At 50.4% G+C, this 20,653-nt stretch overlaps 1 protein-coding gene across 1 annotated transcript in view; it reads right to left on the bottom strand.

Moving 5' to 3' along the window:
* Positions 1-751: 751 nt before the first annotated feature.
* Nxn (nucleoredoxin) overlaps positions 752-20,653 on the bottom strand; it is a 141,823-nt gene continuing 121,921 nt past the window's right edge. Inside the window, exons 3-8 of the mRNA XM_021176436.3 lie at positions 17,215-17,348; positions 16,671-16,771; positions 15,085-15,191; positions 5,801-5,980; positions 4,322-4,446; positions 752-1,531 (exon numbers count right to left, since the gene is read on the bottom strand). Coding sequence (XP_021032095.1) covers positions 1,349-1,531; positions 4,322-4,446; positions 5,801-5,980; positions 15,085-15,191; positions 16,671-16,771; positions 17,215-17,348 — 830 coding nt within the window. The 3' untranslated portion in view covers positions 752-1,348. The remainder of the gene's footprint in view (positions 1,532-4,321; positions 4,447-5,800; positions 5,981-15,084; positions 15,192-16,670; positions 16,772-17,214; positions 17,349-20,653) is intronic.

Below are 20,653 nucleotides of genomic sequence, written 5' to 3'. Positions count from 1 at the left end.
GGCCCAAGCAAAGGGTGAGGTCAGAGAGGCCTGCATTATTTCTTTCTAGGTGATTGCACTTCAGGCTGGCAACATCCAATAGTGTAATTACCAACTAATTTTGTACCTCTGAACTATAAGCCAACAATCCAACTCAGCAAGGAACAGCAGTGCCAAACGCTTGCTGGGGGAAGACAACTGCATTTTCCAAAATAAATGGTTTGGGCTGGTAAAGTGTTGGGTTGAGCTGAGGGTGAGGCCCAGATGCTTCGAAGTCCCTGACACCAGACTGTGACAGACTTAAAGTCCTGGAAATCCCTAGGCCAAAGCACAGACCCTAAGAACATGGCTGACATTTCCACTGTTGTGGTCAGTTCAGCTGCCTGGGCAGAGCAGAGGAAGTCAGGGTGACTGCAGTTGGCATGCCCAGTGCCCTCACTGCTCTCTAGAGCACAGTTCCCTTTGCAGGTTCCTAGAGGAAAGAAAACCCTCATCTCTTTTTGGATCCAGTTTGAAAAGAAAACGGACCACGAAAGGGGCTGCAGGTGATTGTGGCAGAGAAGCAGCCCACAGAGAAGCCCGGGTAGCTGGGCAACACTTCTCTGGGAACTCAGGGCTGAGTCTTGGGAAGATGGCCAAGGGGGAAATCCATTTCCGAAATCGCAAGATTGCGGGAGGTTTTTGTATGAGCAGAAACCTGGGGATGGCCAAGAGTACAGGAGGAAAGATGGGGAGATGAAGAAACCAAGCACACAGTAAGCGTTCTATGAACTGTTAGCTCGGCTATTCATTTTCCCACCAAAACAAACACCCACAAGGTTCCTTAGAGATTTGGAAGTCCCCTGCCCAAGAACCCATTGATGCGCTGGTTTTCCCTCAGACCGAGAAAGATCATGTCCTTACAAAGCAAATTTGCCAACAGCTCTCAGCTGATGGCCACTGAGGTTATGGCCCTTCCTCTGTAACTCCCATGGGTACAGATGTCACAGGAGAGTTCCCTCTGGCTTGGGGTGTGTATACTGATCCCAGAGTCAGAGTCAGGGCCTCAATCCACGGTCCTTGCTTGCTCACTCTGCAGAAGACCCGGGAAGGTCCTCCATCATGAGCCAGGAGAGGTGGCAGTCTCGGGACTAGCTGGTCATGCCATCCTCACGGATCCCCAAGCCATCTCCAAACACCGTGGGACCTGCTGCCACCGTGAGGATGCACACCCATGGGTGCTAGCTGAGTTGCTAATGTAGAAACAAGGCACCACAGAGGTTGGACACTTGGATTGTGTGATTCAGGACACGCTGGAAAAGTCCAAGGGCAGAGGGGAGGAAGGGGAGAAGACTGTGTCTTAAATACTGTCTCCGGAGGCCGGAGCCCACTAGATGGGCTCCGGCTTGAGTTTTTCTGCTAGGAAGTCATTCACAAAAGTCTCCACAATGGCTGGGGTGATCTCTTCTACATCCATCACATACTTGGCCCGGGCTGACATGTCCAGAATGGTGAGCAGAGGTGCCGCCTCAGGCAGGTTGGTGTAATCTCTCAGGGAGTCAGTCATGTCATCCTGGAAGTTACCAGAAGGGCAAGAAAACCAGTACATTTTAACAAGAGAGTCTCCTGAGTCCAGTCCTTAGAGTGTATGGGACAGGGACAGTGTCAGCACACTGGGGTGGTGGGCTTCTATCGGAAGGATAAGGACCCTACCTTACCTTAGGGAGAAGGATGAACAATTCCCCTGCATCCCACAACCCAGGAGGCAAGCCAGGTTTCTTCATGAGCATGAAAGTGACTTTAACATGCCCTCTGCCTTTTAAGGGTACAATTTTAAGTCCTAATCACTAGGTTTTGCAACCAGTTCTCAATTCTTTGCAGCCCCACTGTGGATTATCTGAGGCTAAGTCAGGATTTCAACTCTGGAATCTTTTTCAACAACAGCTTACTGTCTCCCATGCCCTGTGTGAAATGAAGGCAGGAGAAGCACAGCCAGCCTGGGTGCTACTCCACTGTGTTGGTCTAAGAAGCTGGTGCCCTGCCATGCAATCCCCGCTGCTGGGCCGGTGAGTTCCCTCCGCTCAAACACCCCTCATCCAAACAAGCAAACGGGGCCAAAGACAAGGAAAAACTCTTATGGAGGAGCCACTATTTGAGGTGACCTTTCAGGAGACAGACCTCATTTAGAGACTGGTGGGAAATGGGACTTCACACTGTACAACATATAACACTCTAAATCTAATGAAAGGGTTTGAGTCGCCCAGCAGAGAAAGGGCTTGGGGTCTTTCTGGCCCTAAACAGGGGTGGGGAGAAGGAAGCATGAAACTTATGCGCACTGGTTCCTCAGACAAATAGATTTACATCCCCAGACACTAAGGACGGTTTCTGAGTGACATCTTCCCTTCTCATACAATAGCATATGCCTCCTGTAAGGCTGGATGCTTCTGTATCCTGGGCATGGATTGCCAGGTCCAGCCCTCCTCATGGGCTAATAGAACCCTTCACAATAAACAGAGGGAAACACCTGGATAAACACTGTGCATATTATCCCTTCAGGAGGCCTGGACCAAGCCAAGAGCTCCAGTGCCTCCCCCTGAGCAAACCAGAGAGATGAATTTTAATGTTCTCAAAGGCTTTCAGATTAACCAGTGCTTGTCCCAAGCGACAGGACTGGGAAAGGACAACAAGAATAAAAGGACTCTCCCAGCCCTGGGCCACACTGCTGGGAGCTCAGTTAATCAATGTCCATGTCCCACCTCCCTGTCTCCCTTCCCTTCTCCCCCAGGCCAGGTTATCTTGCTTCTGAGAGGAAGAACAGAGGGCTGGACCAAGTCAGTTGCCAAGACTGACTGGAACCTCAATGGAGCAATGGATGATGACATGGGGGACTCCGCCTAGCTTTCTGACACATGGGCAGCCCCCCCCCAAGTCTGTCTGTCCTTCTAGGCATGAACTGGTCCATTTGTCAGAAAAGGAAGAGCCCTGTCCCTGGAGTCACAGCAACCCCATCAGTTCTTTCTCTGCTACCTTCTTTCTGTGTGGCCTTGGCAAGGGACATCAATGGAGCCCAGATCCCATCCCTAACACCTAGGATGCTAAGAGAGGAAACCAGCCCCCAGTGCTCCCAGCCCTCCTCCCTGCTAAAGCCTATGTCCCTCATCTAGGAAACAGGATAGTGAGTATTGTTCCCCGTGAGAGGGTGAAGAACAAAGGAGAGCAGCAGGTGAAGTTCTGGCAAGGCGCCTAGGGGACAGAGAACTTGCAAAGGCTTTTCAGCTGTGCTCCTGAATCCCCGCCCTGCCCCCAGCCTAGCCTTTCTCTTCTGCACCCATCTTTCTTAGGAGCTATTCTCCAGGGGTTAGAGTTTAATACATGCAGAGCTGCCTTGCTATGCTTTGTGTGGGGCGGCTGGGACCCCCTCAAACCCCCCCTGCAGGAGCCTGTGAACCCTCTTTGTTCCCCTCCACCCCAGAGCTGGGCAGGGCAACTGGGGCTGCCTGCAAGGGGCCCAGCAGGGCAACCAGGGGTGGTTACTGAGGAGTCGATGAATGGGTGGCTTAGGCTGTCTGGCCTCTCTTGTTTGTCTTCCTGTCCTTCTCTTGGGATCCAGTGTACAGGCTCTGACCAACTGGAGGTTCTGACCTGGGCAGGAAAAGCTGGGGGGGGTGGCCTCATAGAGTCTGTTGATGTGAACCTCAGAGGGGTGCTGGGGTGGGGTAGAGAGGCAATGAGCATGTGCAGAAGGAGCCAGGAGAGCGCCTGCGCAGCCGAGCACGGCCATCTTGCAGAATGCAGGTGCCTGTAGGATGCAGCCTCCCAGGCTTTCAGGGTGGCCGGGCACCTGCCATCATCTGACCCTGGGGATGTCCCCTGCTCAGTCTGGCACAGTGAGGGCTGTCAAGAACTAGGCCTTGAGAGCAACAGATGGGGAACAGCAGCAATTTCCAACCTCCCCAAGTGTCTTCAGCTGTGTTTTAAGTCGGGATCCCTGTGATGGCTAAGCCCGTGTTGCAGGCTGGCACAGTGGGACTAGCCAGGCTGGTACTATGCAAAGCGGGGGCTGGTTCTGATCCAGCAGCGCGGATGGGAGCAAGGATGTCTGTGCTGCTGCTCTCTCTCCCCGGGAGGGTTTCCTAACGTTCTGAGGGCTGCTGAGTGAGAAGGAAGGGTGGGGGGGGATACAGAAGGGATAGGAAGTGGTTTCTGATGACTAAGGACATACCTTTTCCTTTTACATCTGCGTGTGGCACAATCAGCTCAGACCCAGAGGTCCCTTCAGACCTCCAGAAGCCTAGATCACTCATATCCTGCATGTACCCGCTACCAGCCTGGCCAGGACGCCAGGCCTGTCCTCTGCACTCACCTCCCCTGCCACAAAGAACAACAGTGGTGCCTCCTCTTCTTTGGCTTTGTACTTGGCAATGATCTTCTCAGCTATTGGCTGGATCAGCTGTTTGGCTGCCTCGGACTCTCCGTCGTCCTCAGAGTCTGTGACAGGGGAACAGAAAAAGAAGGACAGGCAGCTCTAAATTGTCAAATCGCAGTGACCAGGGATGGACCTGAGTCCTGGGCCTGAGACATACTGGGCTCACTAGACACAAACAGGCTCAGTGAGCAGGTCGGACCCTCCCCACCAGCATGCAGCGCCTGTCATGAGGTTCTTCACAAACCTATACAGGGCTTGTATAGGTTGCTGCTCCCATGCCTACACCTGAGCCCCTAGGAGTGTTCTCCCAGTCACAGAACCAAGGACTGTGGTCCCTTCTGCAGCTCTGGTGGTGGTGGGACTCCACACCTGCTCCAAAGCCACCTGGTAGGCAGCCTGCCTGGGACGCCCTGCAGGAGAACATGAGGAATAACCACACGAGGCTGAGGCTGCTGAAGCCTGTGGTCAGGAGTCAGCACAGCATCCTCAAGAGGCACACCGAGGATACAGGAGTCTACCCACAAGTGCCATACTGCCCAAGAGGCTCATGGTGACCAGACACAATCTCTGGGGACACCTTCATCTAATTCACTATCCAGCTTGTCCTGCTTCTCAGGGACTTGGTTTCCACATTTCTGGAGAAGGCCAAAAGGTCCCTAATTGTCCCCAGGTTCAGAGCTCTTTCCAAACAGGGCCCAGTATGTGGGTGTGAGAACCTGCAGCAGGCAAGACAACCCCACAGGGAAAAAATTTCAAGACTGCTTCTCTGTGACAGGCCTTCCTACCCAAGACTGGCCCAGTCTGCTTATCAGCTCTGATGCTAGGGTCCCGAAACCAGACCCCAGAGAATGTAGCAGGGTGCTGAGGGTACTCTCCAGGTCCTCCTTAGCCATGGGTGGCGAAAGCATCCTGAGTCATGTCACAGTCTGCAGGGACCTTTCCTATCTTTCTACTTAGCCAAGAGACATAGCTTCTGAGGGTGAAGGAGTGGGGTTCCACCTGGTAGAGCCAGGTCAGCTCTAGTGGCTCCCTGGAATTGCTCATTAGAGCATAGGAAAGTGGCAGCAGGCCTGGATGAGCCTTAGCCCGAGGGGGCCCCACCCCCTACAGCTGCTATGCAAGCAACACCCTCCCCATCTCCCTTCCCAACAAAGGTTCTGTTCATGGGGGAGGGGGGGCATCTTCCTGCCTGACCTGTTGCCCAGCTGGCAGCAGGAGCAGTAGCTGCTCCAGACCACCGCCTGCAGGGGGATAGCCATGAATAAATCATCGGGGTCAAAAGCAAGGCTGCTGGGGAGACAAAGACCCCAGATCAACACAGTTAATGGCAGAGAGAGGCTGGGGGCAGGGGATACTATCTGCCTCCCATGAGAGGTCCATTCTGACCTGCCTTCCACTTTCCCTTCAGCTCCATACCTACAAAAAGGACAAGGCAGGGGCCCTCGTTGAGCTGCACAGCGTTGGAGTCAGAGAGCTCCAGCACAGGCTTCGGGTGCCACGGGAACTCCCTGCAGTCCTCGTCATTGAGCACCTCCACCCGGCCCTGCCGAGTGATCACCTCCCCCTGCGGGTCCAGTATGATGAGCGTGGGGATGCCTGCAAGAGAGTCACAAAGCTTAGCTGGCCATTGTCCTGAGACAGGGGAGAGCCTACCTTCCAGATCAGGGACATTCACATTCTCACAGTAAGGATCCAGGCCAGGTCTGGTCCCGAAAGCCCTGGGCTAAAAGTAAGCCCAGTTGCTGACCAGCTACAGAACCACTCGGGCTCTGTGTGGAGAGTCGGTGCCTTGGAGTTCTCTGGGGTGATGCTGTGAAGGAGCTGGAGCCCCCCTCTATCCCAGCTCCATCAACAGCAATTGAGTGACAAACTCAGAGATCAGAACAACAGATACCAAAACTCATTTAGTGTGCACGAGGCTTGGGGTCAGTCAATCCTGGTGTGCACATGCATCTGCATGCAGCGCATGCACTCTAAGTACAGATCCCCATGTGAATATGGAGTGGGGGTGGGGAGCGCACCCCAGCCTGGTTTACAGCTGCATGTGGGCTTCCCACCTCCTTGCTCTTTGTATCCCACTCCCCACTGCTTCTCTTCTGGCCAGAGCTGCCACTCACACAGAGTCAGCCTCTGCCCTGACCTTTGGGGACACTTGTCTCTCCACTGGTAGCTGGTCCCCTCCCCAGTAGAGCTCTCCAGGTACCCCCTCTTGGGAGCAGACCAGAGCCTGGATTTTATATGAAAGCCAGAGAAATTTAATATTTATATGTTCTGAAGTATTTGGTCAGTAATTTGTTCCACTGACATTTTACATCTCCATGGGGGGTATAGTGAGGTACGAGAAGTGTGACCCTGGTGCTTTGTAACCTGCTGCGGCGGTGGGCCCAGTGGGCACACAGTGGTGGGCCTATCTTCAAAAGGAATAAATGAATCCATTTTGTTCACATTTACTAGAAGTAGCTGGATAGGTGTGTCAGAGAATAGGTGGAGAGGACCCAGCTCCTGTGGCCCTGACTCCCAAGGACTTTTTTTTTTAAGATGAGCTCAGTCTTGCTGGGCAATGGTGGTGCACACCTGTAATCCCAGCACTTGGGAGGCAGAGGCAGGCAGATTTCTGAGTTCGAGGCCAGCCTGGTCTACAGAGTGAGTTCCAGGACAGCCAGGACTGCACAGAGAAATCCTGTCTCGAAAAACAACAACAACAACAACAAAAACATAAAGAAGAAGAAGAAGAAGAAGAAGAAGAAGAAGAAGAAGAAGAAGAAGAAGAAGAAGAAGAAGAAGAAGAAGAAGAAGAAGAAGAAGAACAAGAAGAAGAACAAGAACAAGAACAAGAACAAGAAGAACAAGAACAAGAAGAACAAGAACAAGAAGAAGAAGAAGAAGAAAGAAAAAGAAAAAGGTGAGCTCAGTCTTAAACAGGAGAAGGAGACCTGGGAAGTTGTCCTGACGGCTGCCTCTCCCCCAGAGGCCTGAACCCATGTTGGCTGTGTCTCCACACACAGGACTTATGTCAGAGCAGCCTTCAGCTAGAGGCCACATGGGGCAGCTTGGGACACACGGGTGATCCACACTGCCACATCCCCATCTCTAAAAAGCATTGGCTCAGTCCTTTAATCTGAACCAGTGCTTCTGAAATTGGGCAATCCTGAGTACTGGGTAAACTGAGCCTGGCCACTGCTATGATTACACACAGCAAGGGGGCCTGTTGTTAGCCTGGACTAAATGGGGATGCAGGAAGGATGGACAGACAGGCACAGAGCTCTGGGAGGAGACTGCAAGTCTGCCAGCCAGGGAGTCTAGTTCCTCTGTTTCCATGAGGGATACGTTGCTCCCTTGAGTCTTGCAGGGACCAGGACAGGACCATAAGAACTCAAGCTGGCTGCCAGGGAGCCCACTGATTACTCCACAGAGGCACAGGTTCTCTGGCCAGTCTCTTTCCACTCTGTTCCCTCGGCTATGAAAAACTAAAAGGTCCTCTCCTGGATTCAGTCCTTTGAGCACCAGAGCTCGTGAGTGGGAATCCAAGGAGATAAGGGCCACAGGGACAGGGCAGCGTCAGGAGTGTGACTTCATGAATACACCCAATCAGACCTGGAGCTGAAGAGTATCTATGCTCCCAGGGACACTGTTCCCTTCAGGGGACCCTGGATTTGACCTTAGAACCCTCGAAGGGTGTCTGCTGCAGAACCAGAGGGTGTATGGAGAAGGGAGCTTACCTCTGCTCTGCCAGGCACAACATAGTTGCTACTTAGTCATCCTGACAGGCTGTGAGGACCATCATAAGACCACCCTGCCAGTCTCAATGGGATAGAAACACTGGCCTGCCTGTTGCAAGGGCTGTGGCTCTATCTCCTTTGCCAAGGACTCTCTCAGCACCTGGCTGGGGCCAGGAACATTCCAGAACCAGTTTGCCAAGCTATTTTCCTCTCTCCTCTTCCCTCCCCAGAGAGGTGACAGAGGAGGCTGAGAGTGTCATCACCCCATTCTCCTCCTCAGCATGCGGTCCCTTCCCAAAGTCAATACTGCAGAGAAAACTGGGTAAAGCCTAAAGAAACTTCAAGGGAACAGCAAATTTCTCACCAATGCAGTCATGCAAAATACCTTCCATACCACACCAGTGAGGGGGCTTCTTGCAGGAACAAAGAGCTTATCTCGCCCGGCCCAGACTTGTTTCCCAGCAAAGCCATCTGGGACGGTTGGGGATAGGTGCTGGTTCTCAGAGTTTTAAGGAAGATCCTGCAGTCCCTAACTTCTGCCAAATGGGGATGTCAGATTCTATCTTACTCAATAATGGGTAGAAATAAGAAGATGGGAATGTAAAATGTTTCAGCAGAGGACTGGGCATACTGTATGTGTTCTGTATGTGATAGCCAAATGTTATAAATCCTCTCGTGTTTGAAAAAGTTCTTACTGAGAAGGCAGAGGCACAGAAGGTGGGAGCCTTGGAGCAGAGTCAGAAACCTCAAGCCAGGCTGAAGAATGGGGGATGTGAGGGAGAGTCCCACCAACAGTAATGTGTGCCAAGCAAGAAGAGGTCAGGGCTCTGTCACCTGCCTCATCCCAAGCTTACATGTATGCCCCCATTCCCAAAGAAGATTCAGCCTGCGTCTTCAGCTTTAAGGAGCTAGAGTATCTATCAGTGTCAGAGTCCCCTCCCCTATCTCCTCCAAAGCACAGGGAAAGGACAAGGCCTGAAAAGCCAGTGCCAAACCCCTTCTGCCGAGGGATGATACCTAAGTGGTTTAGAACAACTTGAAAATAACCCATAGAGGCCATCCCACAGTTTAGTTCCATTGTTTCTCTGTTGCTAAGGGAACCGTTTGGGGATGGGAGGGTAGGTGTGGGACAAAGAAGCTGAATTGGTCCAGGCACTTGAGGAAGAAAGGAGCCAGGAGGAGTAGCACCTAGCTACCTCCATTTGTACCCAGTTGGCGGCATCGGCATCGTTAGGGGCTTCCAGTCCCCAAAGACCAATGGGAGGCAGGAGGAGAAACTGAAGGAGGACATCCTGGAACAGGAAGTGCAAGCCAAGGCACACTGTAGGGCACAATACTGTGAGGTGGTAGCAATGGTGACCACGGAGGACACAGTTAACTGGAAAGTGCTGTAACAGTGCTAAGAGGAACCCCCGGCTGGCACAGGGCTGCATGTGCATCACAGCTCTGTGTAAGTCATGTGGGCAGTGGCCAAAGGGGACTCAGAAAAGTGCAAACAGTTGTAGAGTAAGATAGGAAACGAGGTATGAAGAACTTGGAATTTTAATCGATGTAATATGTGGATGAACATAAGATGAAAATCAGAACCCAAGGGCACCAGGGAGTGGGGTGGGGAGAGATGATCTGACAGTCACCTGGTCCTCCCTACTGTCTTGGCCAGATTGACTGAGAACATATAATGCAAAGGGAACATGTTCTCTGAGTGTCTGGGATCTAGGCCCAGCGTGCCCGTGTACCCGAGTTTCTTCCTCCAGAGTGGCCTTACCAAATGCTAACACAGTTATTTGAGATGTCATAGGGAGTGGGTCACCCTGTCACAGGGAAGCTAGACCTGCTACCTGCTGCAGGTCTTAAGGACAAGTTTGCCTTAAGCTAGGGGGACCAGAGTCCAGCAGCGGCCAGGGCCTGGTCACTGGCTGGCTCCCTTTAGGTGCCCAGGACTGAGCCCCAGGGTTGTGTGAAACTGTAGTGGTCACAGGGCCACCCTGGCTCACCAAGGATTTGGCATTTGGCTTCCCTCCATCTCCTTTGTCTCCCTGAAAAAGCCTGCTTCCCTGCAAGGCCTCCCTGCTACCAGTGCTTTGTGCAGACTGGGAAATGTGTGGCCCTGTAAGCTGTTTAAAAATGCCTTTCTAAGGGAACCATTTAGACACACTTGGCAAAAGGCAAATCTCATTAGCCATTGTCTAAGTAACCCGGGCTTCTCAAGAGTATTGGAGAACACCCTGTTCTTTCGCAAGGAGGCTTAGGGGCCCTTCCATCTTGGGCAAGGGACCCAGGAGCTTTGTCCTTCCTCTCTCTCTGTCATGCCCAGCCTGTGGGAGGGTAGAAGGGGGCTCCGGCTGGGCGGCTATAGTGTGGATTCTTGCTGTCCCCAACACAGAGCTTTCTGTTTCCTCTCTCTCTTGCTCAATCTATCTTTCACTGTCTCTTCTGCCCTCCATTCCCTGCATCCCTCCTCCCCCTCCCCTCCCTTCTCTGCCCCTTGCTTTGCCCACTTCCTTAACTTCCTTCAGAAAATGTACTTGAAGCACTCTGTAAATATAAAATCGACATTTTCAGAGCTTGTGTCTTTTCAGTCAGTAGAGAGCAAGTAGCCAGGCGTTTATTTTGCAGACAAACCTCTGCATTCAGAACTCTGGCGCCTCTGCGTAGAACTGCCTGTCTGCTGGCAGAGGGCGGCCGGGGCAGCCTGGGAATCCACCGAGTGACCTTGCTGCTCTGTTCTGTTTGTTGCACTTAATTGTGAGCACATAAAAAGAAGGGAAAAAAGATAGGGGAAAAAAAAAAACCAGGGAATAACATAATAAACACTCATGCAGTTATACCAGGAAGATGGGCTTTGTTCAGATATTTAGAATAGAATCCAGATTCTGTGAACACTCCTCAGCACACCCAACTTTCAAAAGAAAGAAGGAAGGGAGGAAGGAAGGGAGGGAAGGAAGGAAGGAAGGAAGGGAGGGAGGGAGGGAGGGAGGGAGGGAGGGAGGGAGGGAGGGAGGGAGGGAGGGAGGGAGGGCAATGGAAGCATTAGAGACAAACACAAGGCCTTCACTCTCTGCCTTCCTTCTCCCGGGGGAATCACCACCATACATTCACTGCGTAACTTCATAAGCCACTTCCGTATCTCCCTGCATGTATATGAACCCATGAATAATGTATCACTTCCTTGGCTTGTCTTTTAGAAGCATACTTTAAATGCTGTCTGTCATAATGTAATTTTCCGTCTTGAGTTTTTTTCCTTCACATGATGGTTTGAAATGTGTCCCCACTAACATTCATATCTAGTTGGTTATTTCCAGGCCTGGGAAGCGCTCCATGGCCTAATCGCGCTGCCTGGCCTATCTGCCCCTCTTGATGGACAGCTTGACTGTGCCTGCAGACAGAGCTGCTCCACTCTTGACTGACAGTTGGTTTCTGGGTTTATAGGAACATGGCTATGCAGCTCTCCTGGTGCACACTGGGTAGCTCTTGGGTCTTCTGGACAAGTCCAACTTGGTCCAGGCCCCATCTTTCTGATCTCAGTTGAGTTTTTCTGAGCTTTGCCAGCTGCTCCCATCCTTTCCTAGGCTCTCTGAGCAAAGGAAGACTTTCGGGGAGGGCACCACAGGAGGAGAGAGAGCCGGGGAGTGGAGCTGGCTGTTGGTTTGTCATCCCCACCCAGCCCTTTCGGGTCCAAAGGCCAGGTGGAGCCAGCTCAGTCTGGATATAGCCCAGGAAATACTCCCAGAGCTTCTCTGTAAAACCACTCCATCACCCAGGTACCGCATGGCAGCATGAGAGGCAGGAGACTGTTACTGCAAGTACGCAAGTACTGGTCTACAGAGCCAGTTCCAGGCTAGGCAACTCTACACAATGAGACTTTGTTTCAAAATTTAAAAAGTGTTGTGTTCTGTGTCATCTTAGGACCAGGAAGGTGGAGAGGTTGAAGTCAGAAAAGATTTAGAACAGCCTGGATTGTAGAGTGAATTCCAGTCCAGCCTGGGCTGTAGAGTGAGACCTTGCCTCAGAAGAAAACAACCAAGGGACTAGAGAGAGAGAGAGAGAGAGAGAGAGAGAGAGAGAGAGAGAGAGAGAGAGGTCAGCAATGAAAAGCACTGTCAGTGACTGCAGAGGACCCAGACTTGATTCCCAACACCCACAGGTGACTCACAACCATAGTATCTGGTACCCTCTTCTGGCCTCAGAAGGTGCCAAGCACATATGTTGTACACGGACACACATAGGTAAAATACCCACATACATACACTAACTATAATACTTGAATAATACTGCACATTACCACCTGCTGGAGGTCAGCTTCTATGTGGTGCTATGAGATAATTTCCTATGGATAAATCCCTATAAATTGGATTCCTTCTTTTTTAATTTCTTATTGTTATGTCTTTAAAGATGTGTTTATCTGTACTCACTGCTGAGTGAGAAACAGGAATTCTCAAAAACTCAGATGTCCCTATGTTGCTAAAGGGGAGTGAGGCTGTCTTCAGGGCCAGCCTGACTGGGTCTGGAGTCACCTAGGAGATATGGAGCACAGCTCTGCCGGGATCTGTAAGGGCATCTCTACAGAGGACGAGCTAAGGGAGAAGACTCACTCTGAATGTGCATGGACCATTCCATGGGCTATGGCCAGGACAGAATAAAGTGCAGAAAGGGCAGAAGTCTGCAGAGCGTCAGCATCGCCCCATCCCCCGTGCCTCCTGAGCCATCAAGCTGAGAACTGAGGGACTCTGAAGCTGAGACCCATGGCAAATCCGTCCTTCCTCAAGCTGTGTCTGCTAGAAACAGCATCACAGCCATGAACCACTGCCTAACACAGGCAAAAAGGAAAAACCCATCGTCATCAGAAGAGGCTAGCACTGACGGACAACAAAGTCTAAACGCAGGAGAGCCCTGGCTCTCAACCAGCCTACCAGTGTGTCTTGACTGTAGTGGCTTGAAAGGCCTTTAGTCACAAGCTAGGGAGACTGTGGCATGGCCTTGAACACTGTGATGCTGGAAGAAACCTCTTGTCCACTGAACAAAGAGACAGTCACGTCTCCTTTAGGTAGAACACTGAGTCACTTTCAGAGCAAGGAAACTCAATCCCACAGGTGGAAAAGTCAAGGCACAACCCCATATATTTCTATTTATTTTTGTAGTGCAGGGATGGAACTTAAGCAAGCACCTACCTTCCAGTTTAACTCTGGAACTGCCAGTCAAGTACTTCCCCAAGAAAGAGCCCATTTGGCTAGACAGGGCAGCGTGGGGGGTTGGGTGGGTGGAGGGGTGCTCATCTGACAAAGCGAGCATCTAGTTTGTTCTGCGATATTCTTTCTTTCTGAACATCACTGCATTGCAAATCTGGTGGTTGACTCTTTGTGGAAATGTCTTCAACTAAAAGGTAGTAGGAGTGCAACACACACACACACACACACACACACACTCACGCACATGCACGTACTCCCATGGAAGAAGCATTTCATCTCTATCACTTCTTAGTGACTTTCTTTTCTTTCTTTTCTTTCTTCTTCTCTTTCTTCTCTTTTCTCTCTCTCTCTCTCTCTCTCTCTCTCTCTCTCTCTCTTTTCTTTCTTTCTTTCTTTCTTTCTTTCTTTCTTTCTTTCTTTCTTTCTTTCTTTCTTTCTTTCTTTCTTTCTTTCTTTCTTTCTTTCTTTCTTTCTTGTTTTTCGAGACAGGGTTTCTCTGTGTAACCCTGGCTGTCCTGGAACTCACTCTGTAGACCAGGCTGGCCTCGAACTCAGAAATCCGCCTGCCTCTGCCTCTCAAGTGCTGGGATTAAAGGCGTGCGCCACCACCGCCCGGCTCTTAGCGATTTTCTGTCAGAGGTTCATCATGTGTGACTTGCAGAGGAGGAACAGAGGCTCAAGCACCCCAAGTGATAGAACCCAAGGTTCCCCTTTAGTCTGTCTGACAAGGGGCCTGGGAGAGAGCTCTGGTCTAGGGACTAGGCAGTATGTGCTTCACGGGCCAGTCATGTCAGAGCCACTAGGAAAGGAGATGAGAAGTAGCTCTTCCTACCAGAACAAGTACTTAAAACAACAAGCCCACCCCACCCAAACCTCCAACGCAATCACTGTAATGAGGTGCCAGCCATGTTACACACCATAAAATTCACCCCAAGAGCCAGGCGTTGATGGTGCACGCCTTTAAATCCAGCACTTGGGAGACAGAGGCAGGCAGATCTCTCTGAGTTCAGGGCCAGCCTGGTCTACAAAGTGAGTTCCAGGACAGCCAGGGCTACACAGAGAAACCCTGTCTCGAAAAACCTAAAAAACGATTTATTTTACTTTAAAAAGTATGTGTGTGTGCTTGTGTATGTTTACACGTGTGTGTGTGTATTTGTGTGTATGTGAGTGAGTGTGTGTGTGTGTGTGTGTGTACACCCAAGGAAACTAGAAGAGGCTGTGAGACTTCCTGGAGCTGAGGTTACAGGTCGACATGAGCCTCATGACATGAATTCTGGGAAATGAACCAGGCCCTATGCAAGATATGCAAGAGCAGTCAACCCCTCAAACACTGAGCCATTTCTCCAGTCCCCAGCCCCCAAATTTTAAAAAAAAAATTATTTTGTTTTTGTTTCAATTTTTTGAGACAGAGTTTCTCTGTGTGGCCCTGGCTGTTCTAGAACTTACTCTGTAGACACATGCCTTAAACTTAAAGCGATCTACCCATCTCTGCCTCCTGAGTGTTGGGACTAAAGGCATGCGCCACGACTGCCTGGCCCAATGTCAGGAACATGAACACTCACAAAAGCAAAGCCTAGTTGTTTGTTTGTTTGTTTGTTTGTTGGCTTTGGTCCTTCTGAAACAGTCCCCCATGTAGCTCAGGCTGGCATAGAACTAACACACCGCCTGCCCCTGCCTCCCATGCTCTGTTTCTGAGATGTTCTTTCTCTGCCTAAAAGGAGGCCAGGGCTGTGGAGAGCCCAGGTGGGCAGGTTTCCATCCAGGCCGCACAAGAGTCCAGGCCTGGGACTCCTACCTTGGATTCCATACAGTCGGTTGAGACGAGACCGCCGGGCCTCATCAGTGTAGGGGACAGCGAGCCACGGCATCTCACTAAAGTACTGTTTGAAAGACTCCTCTGACCTGCAGAAAGAGGCGGAGAAAATGTCTTCACCCTGTGTGCATCTCCACTTGGTCCTTCCCCATATTATCAAGTTGTACTGGCTCCTATCGGGTTGGGGTTCCTAGCCTAGCTCCTCTGGCCCCAAGCTGCTCATCAAGAAGCAAATGACTCCATCCACCAGGTGGCTCCCAAACTAAAAAGACAGCCAGGCCATGCTTCCTACCAATTTTACCTATGCCCAATACAACATCAGCGTGGACACATTTGATTTTTTTTTTTTGGTAAAGACTTGATTTGATTTGTGTGCACTTGTCTGTGTGTGTTTCTGTGTAGGGGTTGGGGCAGAGTGGGGGAAGCCAGGAAGGGACACTGGACCCCTTGTGGCTAGAGTTATGGGTGTTCGGTGTTTGTGAGCTGCTCCCTAGAGGTGTAGGTGCTAGAGTGAGAACTCTGGTCCTCTGATGGAGCAGTCAGTGCTCTCAACCACAGAGCTATCTCTCCAGCCCCACCACATTTGACTTTTACAGCAGGCCTGGACACACACCACAGTTGTGTTCCCTGTGTATGTGTGGTGTGTAAGGAACTACACAGTAGGCACCAAGCCTACACCTATGACTATACACTGAGAAGCAACAGGGAAAGAGAATATGCTCTAGTTATAGAAAGCACGTTAGGGCTGAGCTATGTACAATGACCAGGGAAGGCACAAAGGAACCTTGCAGTGATGGAAATGCTCTGTATCTTGATTGGGTGACAATAATGACACAGTAAACACATAGGGCAGAGCTCACTGGATGGAAAAACCCAAAACAGATGCAATTTATTTATATAGAAGCTGTGTTTCAATAAAAGTGGTGCTGTTTAAAACAAAGCTTTAGAGGTCTTCAAGCTGGTCTCAGGTCCCTTGCACTGAGACAGGGAATTATGGGTTGGGGCCATGAGACAACAGACAGCACAGGAAGTACGATGTCAAAGCTGCAGTGTGGCATCTTGAGAGTCTTCTGTGACCAGGGCCTAGTAGAAGCTCCTGCTCTCTCAGTCTGAATCTTGGCTGGGGTTTCTAAGCTGAAGACTGCTTCTTGAGATGGAATGAGGAGAAGCGGGGACACCCGAGGCTTAGAGGGACAGGGCCCTGGGAAACTACACTCCTTGCTTATGTGATTTCTTATCCACGTGCATTGATGAAGTCCTAGACAAAGTACATGACCAGATCCATGCAAACACACAGTCACATGGTGCCAGTCTCCATCCTCCGCCCTGTATTTCCCTCACAATCTAGAAAGCTGAACCAAAAATGCATCTTGATTTCCACTGACACTACAGTGCACTGGGAAGGGCCTCAGTGTTTGCAGGAAGGTTTACCTCAGCTAATATCTTAGAGCTATCTTCCCCGACCCTTCTCCACAGCCTACACTGAGGAAGACATATGAGGCAAAGACACCTGTGTAAGCCGTTACTGGAAAAGTGGTGTAAGCCCACCCTTCAAGGACACATCGTACCTGTCTGCACTAACGAAGATGATCTCAAACTCCTGGCCTGCCTCCTTGATCTTCCGGTAGGATTCCACCAGCACTCTGGTAAGGCTTCGGCAGGGTGGACACTGAAAGACAAGAGCCCTTGCCATGTGACATGTCTTCTCTACCTCTAGCCATTTGCCAATGGACGCCAGGTGAGAAGACCTGGGTAGGTCTGGGATGGCCAAACCCAATTTATCTGAGAGACAGAAGTAAGCTTTTGTCTCTTCAAGGTAATCAGTATGCACAGCCGAGGCCCAGCCTAGGCTACCTGCAGGAGGCGGCAAAGAGATCCCTCCGCTTTCGGAGCCTGAGAAATCCTGTCTAGGTGGATAGATGGCTAAGGAGAGGCTGTATCCTGGTTGCCATCATCACTGACAGCATGAGCATTTTCTGTCATCAACAAGCAAGGAAAGGCAAGGCCAGGGAACTTCCACCAGAGCCTCCCAGCCCAGAGGCCAAGTCCTCAAGCACAGAGGTGACTCTGCTGTTCCCTTCTGTCTAAACCCAGGAGAGGCCAAACACTCACCCAGTGTGCAGAGAAATAGACTCCCACGTGAGACCCCTCCAGGCTGCTGCTCTCCAGCGACTGCCCGTTATTTCTAAGCAAGGGCCCCGCAATAACTTCCCGGAAGGGTTTAGGTCCCCAAGGGAATTCCAGACCTGAAACAGATAGGCCACAGAGGGTGTGAACGTCAAGGCTCTTTAGGACGGCCTGGGACCTGGGAGTCTCCAGAACTCTAGGCACAATTGTGTCACCATACAGAACTTATGAGCTCAGCCATAGGATCTGCAACCAATGCAGAAACAAAAGAACTCTGGCTACCTAGGGAGTCCCTTCCATGAGTAGGTGTCTAGAGCCAGGCCCCTGGGATGTGTAAAGGAAGGAGAGAAGAGATTCTGAAGGAGCATCCTCTGATCACCACACCTATGCTGGGGCATGTGTGTGCCAACACACACACACACACACACACACACACAAACACACACACTGTAAGATTTTTTTGTTAGTTTGGTTGGTTTTTTTTTTTTCGAGACAGGTTTCTCTGTATAGCCCTGGCTGTCCTGGAACTCACTTTGTAGCCCAGGCTGGCTCTGAACTCAGAAATCTCCCTGCTTCTGCCTCCAGAGTGCTGGGATTAAAGGCATGCGCCACCACAACCTGCTCCACAGTAAGTTTTTTAAAAATATAATTTAAAAGCTGGGTAGTTGTGATTCATGCCTTTAACCCCAGGACTCAGGAGGCAGAGATCTTTGTTAGTTTGAGGGCAGCCTAGTCTACAGAGTGAGTTCCAGGACAACCAGGGCTATACAAAGTGATACTCTGTCTTGAAAGAGCAAAAAACAAAAAACAGAAACAAAAAGAAAATATAATCTAAAACAATGAAAAACAAAAGGAAAACTCAACTGTGGCACAGATAGCCTCATTACCTCCTAGGCAGGGCCCAGGGGATGAGAAGGCCTCTCTCTAGATGCAGAAACAAGAATGGAGAGACCAGGCCAGAGCAGACCACCTCGGTGACTGACAGACATGTCTGGGTCTGCTGTACCTATGTTGGATCACACTCAGATAGCAATCCATTTTCAACCTGCAGCCACACGGTTCCCAGCCCTGAATGCATGTTAGAACCCACTGTGGGATTTTTCAAGTTCAATGCTGCTGGGCCACACCCTTAGAGATTCTAAAGCAACAGGCCAGGGTTGGGGCCTAGGGAAAGGACCGAAGTATAATAAAAATGAAAATCCACAAAACCCAGATGGTCAGCATTTTGATGACACTTGGACTCCCATCAGGGAGAGAAACTAACATGTTCCCAGCTCAACACATTATTTTCTCACAGGGTGGTCCACGGCCCACTGCCTCAAAATCGCCTGAGGGGCCAGGGATGAGAGTCCAGTTAAAAATGCAGGTGGCCAAGCCCACCCGGAAACCAGAGAATACAAAACTCTATGGAGTCTGGTTGCTGGGCTGGCCATGTTAATGATCTTGGGAGTGGGTGGGGTGTGAGCTCAAAATATTCTGATACTTATAAACGGCAATCCTTCTATACAGGAAATCTCAATCTCTCTCTGTATCTGTCTCTGGTTTGTTGTTTTTTCTCTCTAAGTTCTCACTATGTATCTTTGACTAACCTGGATCTCAGGAAGTAGATCAGCCTGGCCTTAATTTAGAGAGCACCACCTGCCTCTGCCTCTCTGCCTCTGCCTCCCGAGTACTGGGATTAAAGATGTGCACACCTTTAATCCCAGCACTCGGGAGGCAGAGGCAAACAGATTTCTGAGTTCCAGGCCAGCCTGGTTGACAAAGTGAGTTCCAGGACAGCCAGGGCTATACAGAGAAACCCTGTCTCGAAAAACCAAAAAAAAAAAAAAAAGAAAAAGAAAAAGAAAAAGAAAAGAAAAGAAAAAGATGTGCACTACCACAATGGCCTTGATTTCCATTTTTTGAGAGTAGCTCAAGTTGGCTTTGAACTCAGAATCTTCTTAGCCTCCAGAATGTTGGGGCTTCAGGTATGCACTACCAGATCCAGCTCTGAGTGTGTGTGTGTGTGTGTGTGTGTGCGTGTGTGAGAGAGAGAGAGAGAGAGAGAGAGAGAGAGAGAGAGAGAGAGAGAGAGAGAGAGAGAGACCAGGTATGAATCCTCCAGTTGACTCAGTAAAGCAGCAGTGGAGACCTTTTAACTCTATTCCTCCAGAGCAAGAGGGAAGGTGTTCTGGGGAGACTTCCCAGTACACAGCCATTGGCCGTCAGGTCAGCATGAGCAAGGCCATCAGGAACTGGGACTTAAACTGCACCAGGCAAGTCAGAGCACTCACCCCTGAGGCCAAGAGAACAATACAGAGATGGATACTTTGCTGGGTGACACGGTGGAACATTCTGAATCCTCCTGAAATCCAAACTTGGGTGGGGAGAGGCATTCAAGACAGGGTTTCTCTGTGTAATCTTGGCTGTCCTGGAACTTGCTCAACTCACAGAGATCCTCCTGCCTCTGCCTTTCACATGATGAGATTAAAGGCATGCGCCACTACCACCTGGCAGATTCAAACTGTTTTTTGACAGTCATGAAATTTCAGATTTCAGGACTCAGCACTTGAGAGGCTGAGACAGGAAACGGCACAGATTGGAGCACTCTGGGCTACATAGCAAGTTTCAAGGTAGCCTGGGCAAACAGTAAAATCTTGGCTCAAAAGGAAAATAAATAAATAAAAGCAAAAAGTTTCTGCCTGGCAGTGGTGGCGCACACCTTTAATCCCAGCACTTGGGAGGCAGAAGAGGGCGGATTTCTGAGTTCAAGGCCAGCCTGGTCTACAGAGTGAGTTCCAGGACAGCCAGGGGGGGCTACACGGAGAAACCCTGTCTTGGGAAAAAAAAAAAGAATGTTCATCTGGTAAGATATATATGCAAACATCCCCAAATCTGAAAAACCTGAAACTCTGAAGTCTTGCTGTTCCCACACCAATGGAGGACAGGATCTAGGAGGTCTAGTCCTCTGCCTTAGTACTACCGAGGAGGGATTCAGCTCCATCCTGCCCCATCACAACTCTTAACTGCAAATGCACATTAGAACTCACTGGGGAGAGCCAGTGGGATTGCCAGACAGGCAAAAGTGCCTGCTGCACATCCTGGAACCCTTTGGTAAAGGGTTTTACTTTTTATTTACTTCTATCTCGTGTATGTGGAGGTCAGAGGGCGGCTTGAGGAAGTTGGTTCTCTCCCTTCCACCATGGTGGTTCTAGAAGTAGAGCCCAGGCTATCAGGCTTGGCAGGAGGTGCCTCCTGGGCCTTCAGCCCTCTCCTTTCTGTGCATATTTTTTGTTTCCATCGAGACAGGGTTTCATTGTGTATCCCTGGCGAGTGTGGAACTTGATATGTAGACCAGGTTGGTCTTAGAAATCCATCTGTCTCTGTTTTCCTGAGTGCTGGGGATTTAAGGTACATATCACCATACCCAGATAAATGGTATTTT

This window comes from Mus caroli, unplaced genomic scaffold, assembly GCF_978045245.1.
Source record: "Mus caroli unplaced genomic scaffold, Mus_caroli_1 scaffold_13, whole genome shotgun sequence".
In the NCBI taxonomy this organism is placed as follows: Eukaryota; Metazoa; Chordata; class Mammalia; order Rodentia; family Muridae; genus Mus; species Mus caroli.
This window is presented reverse-complemented; position numbering and strand designations above follow the sequence as displayed.